Here is a 14,546-nt window from a genome sequence, read left to right as displayed (position 1 = left end):
TGCAGTTTCTGGAATCGCAACGATAGCTGCTTTTGTCGCGTTCTGCGAAGGTCCGATGAGCGAAATAACCGCTCTTTACACGAACATACTGAATGAACAACCACGTAGGTGGTTACATTTTTGTAACGTTACCTTCACTGGCCGAGCCGGAACGGTTTCGCGTGCGCGTACAAGAGCCGTGCGGCGCATGCGCGAGGAGCAGTGATGTCACACAGCTGGCGCACCGGAACGCTGGAACACTAACGCCATGAGCTCGTGGCTGATCGCTATGGTTAAGGCCTGGGCAAGTTGGTTCATTGTGCAAAGAAGGGAAAACAGCGCTGAATTTTAGACTAATACAAAGGGACGTCTGTCTTCCTTTGCATTCGCCCACAATTCAGCGCTGTTTTCCCTTCTTTGAAGCTGGGATCGTTGCGACACCTGGCGGAGCAGATGTCAGCTAGGCCCTTCTTTCTACGTGGCTTCCGAGATCTGCTCTGGCAGCGTGACGAAGCAAATTTAACCCAATAAGTACATCTGGGAACACCAAGGCCGAGGTGCGAGCGCCAGTGCCACAAACAGGCACCTGAATCAAGGATTAGGATCGTTTCCAATTTGGATATTCTTATCCTTCTTATGTTGCCCCTCGACACGATGCCTCAATCAAATATCTATAGTCGGATACAACTTAAGAAGTCAGGAGAGGCCCCGCCCAGACGACCGAAGCGCGGCAGCCGATCGCCTCCGCGACTAAAGAAATAGTCCCACTCATGCACGCACCGATGTTCTCCGAAGGCGGAGCCACCGGCCGTCCCGCTCATGACGTCAGTCCCGAGTGCGCGCCCGTTGGTGCAGGCTTGTGTTCATCCGCCTTTGAGGAGGAAATGCCGCTGACTTGTAAAGTTGTATCCGACTATAGTCGTGCATCCTGCGTATAATTTTGCATCCTGCGTAACATTTTTTGTGTACTTGTATTTGGTTTGTATATTATGTAGCGTAAATTGCCTACGTGAAAAGTACAATGTTGATGGGACTCTTTTTTTTTCTGTATTGCTTGATAGTTAATGTAATGAGCGTTCATAGTATCTGTACATAGTGACCATCTGCTATGGTGTCTGTAGAGACTGGCAGTAATGTAAATAAATAAATAAATAAATAAATAAATAAATAAATAAATAAATAAATAAATAAATAAATAAATAAATAAATAAATAAATAAATAAATATCTTTTAAAACATTGTGCAGATGGTGTCGTAAGGTGTGACGAGTGTCGCGAATTGTGTCTTTTGGTAGCTACGCTTGTGCGACCGATGCGAACGTACCGCACTGATCTTCTCCATGAAGAAAGCAGATACAACTGCAGCAATCGGATTTGGGATGACGTAAAATGAGGTGCTCCCTGTATAAATGTAGACGGGCTAATCTGTTTCGACATAGCTTGACATTGGTTGATATCGCTAGACAGGTCACGCGGCGTTGCGGCTTACGTGCCACACGGGGGGAGGAAACAACAGCCGTTCGCCATCAGCGATTGGCGTCACGGCCTGAATAGCGAATGAAGGGCTCCGGGAGCTTCGATGATTCCCAGCTGTCGTTTGGCCTTCTCACGCTTCTCCTTTGCTGACGAACGTTGTGTTGGGGAAACTTGCTGGTGATTTAGCCGACCGATGTTTACCCTAGTCTGGAGGGAATCGCTAAATGGAAAGTTCTATTGCTCGTTACAGACCGAGCGGAGGAACACGACATCAGCGAAAGACGCGAGAAAAGGGGGCGGTGAGCAATGTTTCACGTTTGACAAGCAATAAAAAAACTGATGGACGTTTTCGTGACGTGCATTTTCTTTGAATGGCCATTTTAGCACAAAAAAGGAGGTGGTTGAAAAGGAAAACGAAAGAGACATGTTGAGTTGTGTGTGTGCGTGCTCTCGTCTTCAAGGTGAAGATCATGTAAGACCGTGCTACCGATCTTAGTTTCTTGTTTGGTAGACACTGTGAAAAAGAACGAAAGAAAAAAGTAATATGAAAGCTTTACTTGACAGCGCATGGCAAATAATAAGACCTTCTTACCCCCGTCGTCTTCTCGCGTTATTTTACAACTCCATCGGCGAATGGTATGCCCTGGAGCGCGCACAGACTGCCACTAGCTGCTGTGTTGGCCCGCCTTCACGAAAGAGCCCTGTCGGAACAGTCAGTGCTAGAATGCCGTCCCGGGCTGTCTTCACGCCGGAAATCAATTAAGGCCTTACTGAACATTTTGCTTACCAGTGGCCTATTGAATAGGCTATAGTACTCCCGCTCTACAGCTTCCTTTTGTTTATATTTATTTTATCGCACGCCTGCTCTTCTCTCCGCTTTCCTTTCCATCTTTCTTTCCCTCTCCCCCTCTTCTTAATGTAGGGTAGCAAACCGGATGCTACAATTCTGGTTGAATTCCCTGCCTTTCTCTCGGTTTATTACCTCTCTCTCTCTCTCTGGAGCACAATGTTATGTTTAATTGAAATACGATAAGTAACAAAAAGAAAAAGTTTTTTTCTGAATGCCCTGCGCATAAAGGAACGTCTATAATCGGCAGACGCTTAACTAAATAAATCACTGATAGTTTAAAGGTGCAGCAAACAATGGTAAACATCAATATATCTGCTTTTCGAGCTTGCGGAGGTATATAACCAGTGAGTAATCTGTTGGATACGTACGAAAGTGTCTATAACGTATGTAAGCGCCCGTAATTAAGGACCGGCTGGCTTTCGTTATTCAATTTCTTTTTGCCTGGATAACGTGAGCCTGTCGCTGTAGTCTGAGCTCGGACTCCTACGCGTTGGCAGGATCACGTGATTTTGGACGATCCCCTCTTCACTCGTGCGTCTTCTTCGAGCCTATTGTTGAACACTGGAGTAATGAAACGCTGGAACTCCTGTATTTAGGTATTTAGCAATTACACCATGGCCCGTCAGCCGCCGTTGTGGTCTAGTGGTTACGGTGGTTGACTGCTGACCCGAAGGTCGCGGGATCGTATCCCGGCCGCGTCGGCCGCATTTCGATGGAAGCGAAATGCTCGAGGCTCGCTTGCTTAGATTTAGATGCACGTTAAAGAGCCCCGGGTGATCGAAATTCCCGGAGCCCTCCACTACGGCGTCTCTCGCAATCATATCGTGGTTCTGGGACGTAATATCCTCACTATAATTATTACCATGGCCCATCGAAAAAGCGGAGAAACCGCCTTTTCCAACCTCCCCACAGTGATCGGCGTATATATATCGCAAGAAAACAGAATAGAAAGGTGATTGCAATGTTTACTGCGGCTGTCATGGTATTAGGCTATGAAGCGATAAAGCGTGTTATGCAGTCGTCATATACTATACTGATGTGTTTCGAGCTCATGCTTTGTTTGAATACAGCTGCCTAAATACACTTGGTTGACGCCTTTAGACTAGTAGCGTAGCGTTAAAACGTTCACTGAGAAAATATAATGTTTAATATTGTCGTGCATCATGTCGAACAGGTATTGAAAAAAAAGTGTAGAAGTCAGTGGAAAAGAGCATCTGCTATGCGTGTGCGGTGGTATGAAAGAGATAAAAGAATGTTGCCCGCAGAAAAACCGGCGTTGCTTTTCACACTACTAAGACACTGCGTCACCCTTTGCGACAGTTGAGCCATTCAAAAAGATCGACTGCAAAGTGTTGTTGCCCTAACGAGGAAAAGTGCAACTGTGGAAGCGTTGGCTATGGCGACATCTATTTATCATGGAGCGCTGATAACGGGATATTTTCATCTTGCTATGTAGTACTTTTGCCTTGATATAAGGGTAAGATTTATTGAATTCTGCATTTTCTATTCTGCATATTTTCTGTTCTGACTATTCTGCGCACCTCTGTGTGACTGAAGTTAATAGCCTATAACAATGAAAAGAAACGTATCTTGGTTAAAACGATTATGCACAAACGCGGTACATACAAAAAAAAAGGGAGAGAGAAAGTGGCAGCTCCTCTATGTGGTCGCAGCTCCTAAAAAAAAAAATCACGCGCGCCTTGCAGGACCTCAGTAAAGTTTTTCAACCTACGAACCAACCGCCCAAACACTGCGTACACCTTGTTAACCAGCGACGCTGAAATATGCGGCTACGTGTTTATGACGAGTTGGGATCTGTCGAAGTGTCTACCGGGTTGTACCTTCTGATTTCTGTCACCACATTTGAGAGATATGTGCTTCAAATTTTGCCTTTGGTGACACTAGATTAAAAGAAATTAAGAACACCTAAATGATTTTGTGGGTAGCGATTCATGCTGCAGAAGGTTTCATCCCTACCTATATAGGCTGACAGAATCCGAAGAGAAACTATGGTGCACGCGCGGCGGGTCTTCGAGGTAGCGTATGCTGGCATTGCTTCTTGATTATAGTTTCTGCGCACTCACGCACAACCACATTTTTTTCACCTCCTAGCCATATGCAGATTCTCTGTAAAAAAGAAGCTAGAAAAAAATAAAAAAACGATAAAGATGGTGCATGATCACTTACAGGAGAAGCGGCGACGACGCCTTCATTAGCAAAGATAGTGGCAGCCCGTGTTTAACCGCCACGCAAGAACATTTCCTGGGTGCTCGCTTGGATATGCCGGAGAGCGAGCAAGTGGAGATCTAAACGCGTAGATATACGACCCGAGGCGGTCGCTGTTAGCTTGGCGCACCCGCTTTTAGCGGTAGCGTCCCGGAGCAAGCAGGCGCGGGGTCCCATTTCAATAATTGCGTTACGGTGCTCGGCACATGGCGCCCTTTGTCTTTGGCGGTGCATAAGGAAGCAGTCGAGCATCCGGAAAGAAAGCACGCAGAAGTGGAACACTGTCTACGCAGAAACCTTCTAATTGAAGACTGTAGGCCCTGATTTTCGCTTTCGGGTAGGAAGTATGCAGCTGCCCTTTGGGGACGAGGAATTCTAACGCTCGATATTTCAACGGTGGTCTACGAGCAGTTTATCTCAGCGGGAATCTACACTCTTCCGCCTACTTTCCAGACATAGGCGTGATATCTCTGCAAACATTTTACGCCTAAATAGAATCATGATCCAGATGAGATGACAAAATGTACAGAATAGTCTTTCAATATATTTACACGAGTTACTTTTGACAGCGGAGATGTCTAAGCTGGTCGTAATCTGTTCAGCGCAAACAAAAAATTTCGCGCCGCGATGACGTCCCCACGCGTTGCCGGTTCCACAGCTGTGCGCCTGCTTCTCTAGCCCATACACTGCTCGGCGCGCCACCAGCCCGCCTGCCTCGACACTGCGCACAACCGCTCGGTCGCGCCAGACGTGACGTCATGGCCAACTGCTTATGCGCTCCTTCGTTCTCTATAATGCCGTTGCGTGGCGGCGGCGCGCAGCGCCAGATGGGGACATGGAAAGACCGAAGAAGGTTCGCTCTGCCGATGAGGAAGCCGCTTACCGGGAATAAGGGCGCGCTGCCAAGCAAGACTGCTGGACTTGATCGGTTTATAGTAGTCCATGATGTCGTACGGCCGAAACGGCGAGAGGCGACTGTGCTGGACTCGACTGGAACTGGGTATTACTTCGTATAATTTAGCGTCACCTGGAATCATTTCGTATACCTTTGCATAACTTCGTGTGGCCAGCCCCAGCTATAAAAACCGACCAGCTGCGCTATGCCTGTGGCCTTGCGCAGCTAGTGAAAGTTACGCCCTGCTTTTCTTTAGGGTATACATAAAAAAGTAATGTGCAAAAGTACGTTTCACTAACGTAACCACTTTCATCTGGAACTGTGTCCTATATATACAAGTACGCATTCATAGGAACATTGTTCTACCTGAAGTTATGTTTGAGTATGGAAGGCATATTCTAGATAAATGGCTGTCCTACTGGAAATGTTCGTATAGCGGCGAAGCTCTGTGCGTTAGGGCACGTCCGGAAATGTCCGTTGTCTGCCGGCAAAAGCGCATGTGCCACAGAAATGGGGGAAACCCCACTACTCACCACTGGTCCCTTAAAAATGAAGAAGGTAACACGCGGGCGACAAACACCAATTAAGATAGTGCATGAAACGCTCAGCGCATGCGGAGAGAGAGAGACAAGACAACGTACGTCGCGGCAAGAAGACTCAGTGTTTTCAAGTGGAAAGCTTTAAAGGAGTCTTTCTGGACAGGATTTAGTTGCGTGATGTGTGATTGGCGATGACTCGATGTTTTGTGTCATCTCTGTGTAGTGTGATAAACAGCTTCACCGGTCATAGACTTTCACAGAGTTTAACGACTCCTTAATTTTGTTGTTATACTGGCATATTTACTTCAAAAGTGAGATATCTAGACTCAAGAAACGCCATTTCATAGATTTAGGGGTCATTTGTAAAACGCTAGTCCGTATATGCAGGCGCAAAAATATTCGCAGCCGTTTTCCACTTATATGGAAGGAAATTGAGGGTGCGTAGTTTTGAGGAGTGGCCGCGTTATCTTTTTTCTCACCTGTATTTCCAATCGGATTATACAGCGAATACAATATCGACTGGCGGATGGCCGGAAACCGAACACTATCATTGGTGTTCATGGCACTTCTTGCTGAATAACGATGGCGACAATTTCTAGGGTGCCGCTTACTTTGTTTCTCATAAGAGAAGTGTGCGTAACGAAGAGCGCACTATTCCACCCTGCGTCAAAAAGGACACCAACTGAGAACTGGCATGTCTCAGTTCAGGCTATTATAGCAATAGAGCCAATTACAGTCTTTTTAAAACGATGTATTCCAAGAACAACACCGAACACTTAGAAACGCAAGAAACAGCCGTGAGTACAAAAAAAAAATCTAGGAGAGAAACAAACGATGAAAAGCGCATACTTTCACAAACATGGACAAAAGAACAACCACGCAACCGCGCAAACACGTTCACAAGCACACGCAACCACAAACACACGCGCAAACAGCGTACTACCATTGTATGGGAACAATGTACTCTTACAGTAGGTACTGCTGACATTTGTTTGGAAGGTACTGTCTCAGAGTGCAAGCAAACTCACTCAATGCAAACGTATGCAACACATAACAAAGCCCTGTACGTAGTTTCTACTTGCCATGGAGTTTTTTTTTTTTTTTTTGTCTTCCAAACGTTGTTGACGTTGCACACAACTGCACATTACGTAACCATCGCTTGAGCTGCATAGGCCTTAATGTGGCTGAAACGCGTCGACCTATATCTCTCTAGTATGATTAAAATTCCTGGAAACTCCACGCGCATGGTTTACGCAAATAATAGCGGCACTGAAATCCCGTCAGCGGTGTTTCCAAAGCGCGCGCGCAACCGTGCATAGGGTCATCGTTAAAACGCTACCGCGATGTTGCGTCAGCGCCGTCATGAATATTCGCTAACGATTGCAAATTGCCCGAGGCTTTTGTTGATTAGCGGCGGTCCCGCCTTGATGCGCCTTAATTATGCACGCTCCCCAACCGCATCGACCATCTGGGTTCACTTTGCTTGATATGCCGATAATACAGTACCGACCTAAGTACGTGGGGAATATTTGCTCTTAACTTATTGCTTCATTGTACGCCAGTTATTTATTGTGTGTTTCTTGATCCTGCTAGTAGTTGCTAGAGGAAAGCATTTTCTTCGCAACATTTCTTTTTCTTTATCTGAAGCCACGACTGTGAAAGTGAAGAAGTACGAAAAATATTAGTAGTTGTAAGATTACGTTAATTTTAGTGGTACCATTGCTGTAGGCTCGAAATAAATAAATAAATAAATAAATAAATAAATAAATAAATAAATAAATAAATAAATAAATTAATAAGTTACCAGGGTCCCTAGGCCCCTCAAACTTCAAAGAAGACATCAGGCGAAAGCTTCTTCTTTTTCGCCTTCCTTGCGCCTTCACTGTACCCTTCCTTGAATGTTCTTAGTCGCCGAGGCGCGCGGATGCTCATGCGACTTTAGGCCGAGTGAAGCGAACACTTTTGTTGCAGTGGTTGTTTATGATGAGGATGATGATGATGATAATGAAGATGAGGAATTATAACTCTACCCTTTGTAATGGGTTGGCGCCTTTCAACAATCACCTCGTTAAGGAATTCACATGGTGGGACGCGTTGTCCAATTCTGCGCTTCTGCCACGCAATATTAAAATCTGTTAACTTGTCTCCTTGCCCGACAACGTGCCCGACTTGCATAGCTAGTGTATGCTCTCAAAAATATGCTTCATTGCTGAACATTTCCATGACAGGAAATGTAATAGTTTCTTTTTGTATAGCCATATATGATGTCTCATAAGTGCATGGCGAAAAAAATATAGAAAAAGCAATTGGAGATAAAAAAAAGTAAAGATCATAGCGACTGGTGAAGTCTACGATGAAGGCGAGAGGAGCACATACGGAAAGCTTGTATACTTGTACAATGACTCGCGCATATTTTGCTGATCGTCTTTGAATAAGAGTCGTAACAACGACATCCACCGTGACACAGTGTAGTGCATTCGGACAGGACGTAACACACCGCGAGAGGGATGCCTGTCGGGATCCGTAAAACGTGAGGAGAATCAGTCAACACGAGGAAAAACAAAGAATTGCGAAGTGTTTGGACATCGCTTCATGAATAATTCAAGCAGAAACGACAGGCTGCCTTGCGTGCCCATGTTTTTTTTTTCTCGCGAGATTCGTGCTGGAGGAAGCGAGAGTGGCACTGGGAAATTGGAATCTGCATTCTAGGCTTTTATTTATTTATATTTGAGATAGCTTCAAATGGTTCGCAGTATTCATGAATCTAAGCTGACACAGATCAAAGCGCTCGGACGAGCTCTGTATTAATTGTATAAAAGTTTCATATGTGTTTACGTAAAACAACCGAAGATGATGGGTCACAACAGGGAGGATACCTGTACAAAGCAGCAGGCTTCGTCTCACTGTTAATAATAACAGGACACGAAAATAGAGTCCAAGACATGAAAACAGGACCCAAGACTGACCACATAATACCCAGAGAGTACAGCATTTTCAGTCAGATATGCCTAAGCTGGATTTCCCTGAGGCGAGTGAGAGTCGGTTTTCATGCAGAGGCATGGCGTTCGCGATTAGGAAGGAACGGTCCTTGCAAGCGTTCTTTACGATACGTGGTGCAAAATGCCACGAGAACGTACAGAAAGAGCGTAGTAGCTATGGCGTTTTGTTTGGAACCTCGAACTTACGTGGTCTTAAAAAAGAAAAAAAAAACATATCATGTAACCGTACGGGAGCGTAGATATGAATCAATGAGTATTATAACACGTGTGCAGTGTTGAGGCCTAAATATGATACCGACGAAAAAGTGGAAAAAGACATGTGACACGCTGAGTGCATTTTTGGATGCCCTCAGCGAGTCTCTGAAGGCGCCCTTTTTCGGTAGTGTGCCAGTGAACTGTGCATATAGCTATACAACATATTCACCAAAGTTTGGCCAATGATCTTTATTGACTAAAAGCCATAAATTTTCAGGAAATGAATGAATGGATGAATGAATGACTGAATGAATGAACGAACGAACGAATGAACGAACGAACGAACGAACGAACGAACGAACGAACGAACGAACGAACGAACGAACGAACGAACGAACGAACGAACGAACGAACGAACGAACGAACGAACGAACGAACGAACGAACGAACGAACGAACGAACGAACGAACCAATGAATGAATGAATGGCAGATGAATTCTCCCGGTGAAGGTGGAGCCCTCAGTCCGGGACCCCTGTGAGCTTTGCCATCTTGCGAGCTCTGTCGATCAGCTTGAGCTGTTCTTCAGGCTTCGAGCAGGACAGCGCAGCCTACCACTGCTCAGGTGTTGGTGTGTTGTTTATCGGCACCACCTTTGGGAGTTGGAAGGCCCATGCAACGAGGTAAAGCGTTGGGTGTGCCCCGCATAGCGGGCATTTGTTGTAATATGTTGCTGAATAGACCAGGAAAAAGCATGCTCTTTCGAAGGATTTTTCATTGTTAAGCTTGTAGCTAAGAGAATGGTGGTAATCACCTCCAACATATATTCTACCCTTTAGTGTCTGCACACATTAGATGTGCTGGGGTGCCCAGCTATAAATCTTCACTTATGAAGGAAATAGCAGGCATCCCGGTTAAAGTTGCTCTCAGTGGCACTTTTTATCCGCACTTCGTATTGATAGTTACGTAACTACTACCAGATTCAAATGTTGTGCCGTTTATTAAAGTTTTAAAATGTAGCTGTAGCTTATTTCGATGAATATTGACAACCTCTATTGTAGAGGTATAAAAGCTTTCTTCCTGACCAGCAGAATAAAAGTAATTTTTGCCTGGCTAACGCTTCGGATGTTCACCATCAATTTTCGTCTTCAGAATGCTGGTCTAGCGCCCTCCCAGTTCCCAGATATGTCGAGTAGATGAAACCACCGACCACACTTTGTTGTTTTGTCGCCGCTTTTCATCTTTTAGAAAGAAGAGTCTAAAAACACAGTTAAAAAAAAAGGTTGCATTCCCCTTTCCAGTCCGGGCATTCCTCCTTTGGGGGTTTCTTCTCTAGCACACGGCCACAGGGATGTTAGATCAGCTATAGAAAGATTCCCGATTGCTTCAGGGCAATTCTCTTGGTCAGTTCTTCGTAATAATTGTGTTCGTTTTTTCTTGAAATGTTTTCCTGAGCTGATCACTGCATAAAATTTCTTTTAATACCGCCCTAAACTTGGCTAAGATGTCGCAGTGGGCACACACCACTGCAGAAGGAAAACGAAATGAAAGCGGTTGCGCAACGATGCTTTATGTTTTCGCTTTTGTGTTTTGCCTCTTTATTTCTTGGTGTCATGTAATATGTCAAGACAGTAACCAGAAGTTCAGTCACAAGAATCTTCGCCAGCTCTACAGTGTAGGTGCGAGCCATGTTATAGGAACATCATCCTCCTCTTCACTATGGTAATCATCATCGCTGGGAATCAGCTGCGCGTTCGCCTCGAGCTGCGCGTTCCTCTCGCGGTTTATATGTTCTAAATGTATCGTTGTAATCGGACTGGCAGGACCAGCGCTCCAGGTGTATCGCCTACTGCATCAGCGCCTAGCCAGCTTCAAGACATCACAACAGTCTGTTCCAAAGCCCAAGGGGAAGAGGTAGTGAAAATCAAAGCTGTCCTTCAGCTCGTATTCGGTAAGCAGCGGCCACCTCACTCGCCCTCCAGCACGCAAGGCAACCGCCAAAACTATCGTGCACTTTCCGCGATGCATCTGAAGTCTGACCGACGTGAACGTCAATGCACGTTTGGCGGAAACTCAAAGCAAGCGGCTGCTTCCCAGCTCGGTTCGAGAGGCAAGCTTATCCTGAGTCGAGCAGCAGGATCAGCTCGACAGGTCAATGGCTCGGCCAGTGCCCCCGCTGTGTCGGAGAGCACCGTCACTTCGACGCAAAGCCGAGCAGAAGCCACGTGCGCTTTATATTGGACCAATGGTCCGGCCAGTGCCCCCGCTGTGTCGGAGAGCACCATCACTTCGACGCAAGGCCGAGGAGAAGCCACGTGCGTTCCTATTGTACCAATGGCCCGGCCTGTTCACCCGCTGCGTCGGAGAGCACCATCACTTCGACTCGAGGCCGAGAAGAAGGCGTGTCCATTTGCTATTGCACCAATGGTCCGGCCAGTGCCTCCACTGCGCCGGAGTGAACCATCACTTCGACGCAAGGCCGAGGAGAAGCCACGTGCGCTTCGTATTGGACAAATGGTCCGGCCAGTGCCCCTGCTGCGTCGGAGAGCACCATCACCTCGACTCAAGACCGAGAAGTTACGTGCGCTTCCTCTTGAACCAATGGTCCGGCCAGTGCCCCCGCTGTGTCGGAGAGCACCATCACTTCGACTCGAGGCCGCGGAGAAGGCGTGTCCATTTGCTATTGCACCAATGGTCCGGCCAGTGCCTCCACTGCGCCGGAGTGAACCATCACTTCGACGCAAGGCCGAGGAGAAGCCACGTGCGCTTCGTATTGGACAAATGGTCCGGCCAGTGCCCCTGCTGCGTCGGAGAACACCATCACTTCGACTCAAGACCGAGAAGTTACGTGCGCTTCCTCTTGAACCAATGGTCCGGCCAGTGCCCCCGCTGCGTCGGAGAGCACCATCACTTCGACTAAAGGCCGAGGAGAAGCCACGTGCGTTTCGTATTGGGCCAATGGCCCAGCCAGTGCACCTGCGGTGTCGGAGAGCACCATCACTTCGACTCAAGACCGAGAAGTCACGTGCGCTTCCTCTTGAACCAATGGTCCGGCCAGTGCCCCCGCTGCGTCGGAGCGCACCATCACTTCGACTAAAGGCCGAGGAGAAGCCACGTGCGCTTCCTCTTGAACCAATGGTCCGGCCAGTGCCCCCGCTGCGTCGGAGCGCACCATCACTTCGACTAAAGGCCGAGGAGAAGCCATGTGCGTTTCCTCTTGAACCAATGGTCCGGCCAGTGCCCCCGCTGCGTCGGAGCGCACCATCACTTCGACTAAAGGCCGAGGAGAAGCCACGTGCGCTTCCTCTTGAACCAATGGTCCGGCCAGTGTCCCCGCTGCGTCGGAGCGCACCATCACTTCGACTAAAGGCCGAGGAGAAGCCACGTGCGCTTCCTCTTGAACCAATGGTCCGGCCAGTGCCCCCGCTGCGTCGGAGCGCACCATCACTTCGACTAAAGGCCGAGGAGAAGCCACGTGCGCTTCCTCTTGAACCAATGGTCCGGCCAGTGTCCCCGCTGCGTCGGAGCGCACCATCACTTCGACTAAAGGCCGAGGAGAAGCCATGTGCGTTTCCTCTTGAACCAATGGTCCGGCCAGTGCCCCCGCTGCGTCGGAGCGCACCATCACTTCGACTAAAGGCCGAGGAGAAGCCACGTGCGCTTCCTCTTGAACCAATGGTCCGGCCAGTGTCCCCGCTGCGTCGGAGCGCACCATCACTTCGACTAAAGGCCGAGGAGAAGCCACGTGCGCTTCCTCTTGAACCAATGGTCCGGCCAGTGCCCCCGCTGCGTCGGAGCGCACCATCACTTCGACTAAAGGCCGAGGAGAAGCCACGTGCGCTTCCTCTTGAACCAATGGTCCGGCCAGTGTCCCCGCTGCGTCGGAGCGCACCATCACTTCGACTAAAGGCCGAGGAGAAGCCACGTGCGCTTCCTCTTGAACCAATGGTCCGGCCAGTGCCCCCGCTGCGTCGGAGCGCACCATCACTCCGACTAAAGGCCGAGGAGAAGCCACGTGCGTTTCCTCTTGAACCAATGGTCCGGCCAGTGCCCCCGCTGCGTCAGAGGGCACCATCACTTCGACTAAAGGCCGAGGAGAAGCCACGTGCGTTTCGTATTGGGCCAATGGCCCAGCCAGTGCACCTGCGGTGTCGGAGAGCGCCATCACTTCGACGCAAGGTTGAGAAGCCACGCGCGGTACCTGCGCTGCCTACAGGACTAATGGCCCAATCAGTGCCCCCGCTGCGTCCGAGAGCACAATCACTTCGACGCAAGGCCGAGGATAACCCACGCGCACTTCTTATTGTATTGATGGCACGGCCAGTGCCACCGTTGAGTTGGACAGCACCATCACTTCGACTAAAGGCCGAGAAGAAGCCACGTGCGCTTCCTCTTGAACCAATGGTCCGGCCAGTGCCCCCGCTGCGTCGGAGCGCACCATCACTTCGACTAAAGGCCGAGGAGAAGCCACGTGCGCTTCCTCTTGAACCAATGGTCCGGCCAGTGCCCCCGCTGCGTCGGAGCGCACCATCACTTCGACTAAAGGCCGAGGAGAAGCCACGTGCGCTTCCTCTTGAACCAATGGTCCGGCCAGTGCCCCCGCTGCGTCGGAGCGCACCATCACTTCGACTAAAGGCCGAGGAGAAGCCACGTGCGCTTCCTCTTGAACCAATGGTCCGGCCAGTGCCCCCGCTGTGTCGGAGAGGACCATCACTTCGACGCAAGGCCGAGGAGAAGCCACCTGTGTTCCTATTGTACCAATGGCCCGGCCTCTTGAGCCGCAGCGTCGAAGAGCACGATCGCTTCGACTCAAGGCCGAGGAGAAGCCACGTGCGCTTCGTATTGGACCAATGGCCCAGCCAGTGTCCCTGCTCCGTCGGATAGCGCCATACTTTGACGCAAGGTCGAGAAGCCACGTGCGGTACCTACAGGACCAATGTTCCGGCCACGCTCATCTCAACGCGAGGCCGGAAAGAAGCCACGTGCGCTTCTGAATGACTTAACGGATCGTCCTGCGGTCGCTTTCGACAAGAATTTGAGGAGGCCGAGCAGAAGTAGTAATTTAGAACTAGATATGCTTGTACACTTATCGATGCAATAAATATATCGCAAAATTTGTGGCTTCATTTCTGTAATACCTTTCTTCCTAGCTGTGTACTTTGCAGCTGCTTCTCTTGAATAATGGCACATGAGTTTTATGGACCATATTGATATCGGGAAATTGAAGTTTTTGCGACGTGGTCCTTGAATACACCGATTAAGAAATTGAATTCATTTAATCTAGCAAACCGATTAGAAAATTGGTGATTCCATTTAATAGTCTACTTGCGTATCGCGGTTTTGGTGTCGACTTGCCTGTAACACGCATCACACACCATCTTTGCCTGCGG

General features: G+C 48.4%; 1 protein-coding gene across 1 annotated transcript; it reads left to right on the top strand.

The window, feature by feature from the left end:
- The first annotated feature begins 11,178 nt into the window (after window positions 1–11,178).
- LOC119397564 (proline-rich protein 36-like) lies at window positions 11,179–14,040 on the top strand. The gene has a single exon (XM_037664987.1). The coding sequence runs from the start codon at window positions 11,179–11,181 to the stop codon at window positions 14,038–14,040; it is 2,862 nt and encodes a 953-aa protein (XP_037520915.1).
- The last annotated feature ends 506 nt before the right edge of the window (window positions 14,041–14,546 follow it).

This window comes from Rhipicephalus sanguineus, chromosome 6, assembly GCF_013339695.2.
Source record: "Rhipicephalus sanguineus isolate Rsan-2018 chromosome 6, BIME_Rsan_1.4, whole genome shotgun sequence".
Classification (NCBI taxonomy): domain Eukaryota; kingdom Metazoa; phylum Arthropoda; class Arachnida; order Ixodida; family Ixodidae; genus Rhipicephalus; species Rhipicephalus sanguineus.
This window is presented reverse-complemented; position numbering and strand designations above follow the sequence as displayed.

Excerpts from the sequence above, each read along its gene's own strand:
- LOC119397564 (XM_037664987.1), top strand. The coding sequence starts at position 11,179 with ATGCATCTGAAGTCTGACCGACGTGAACGTCAATGCACGTTTGGCGGA.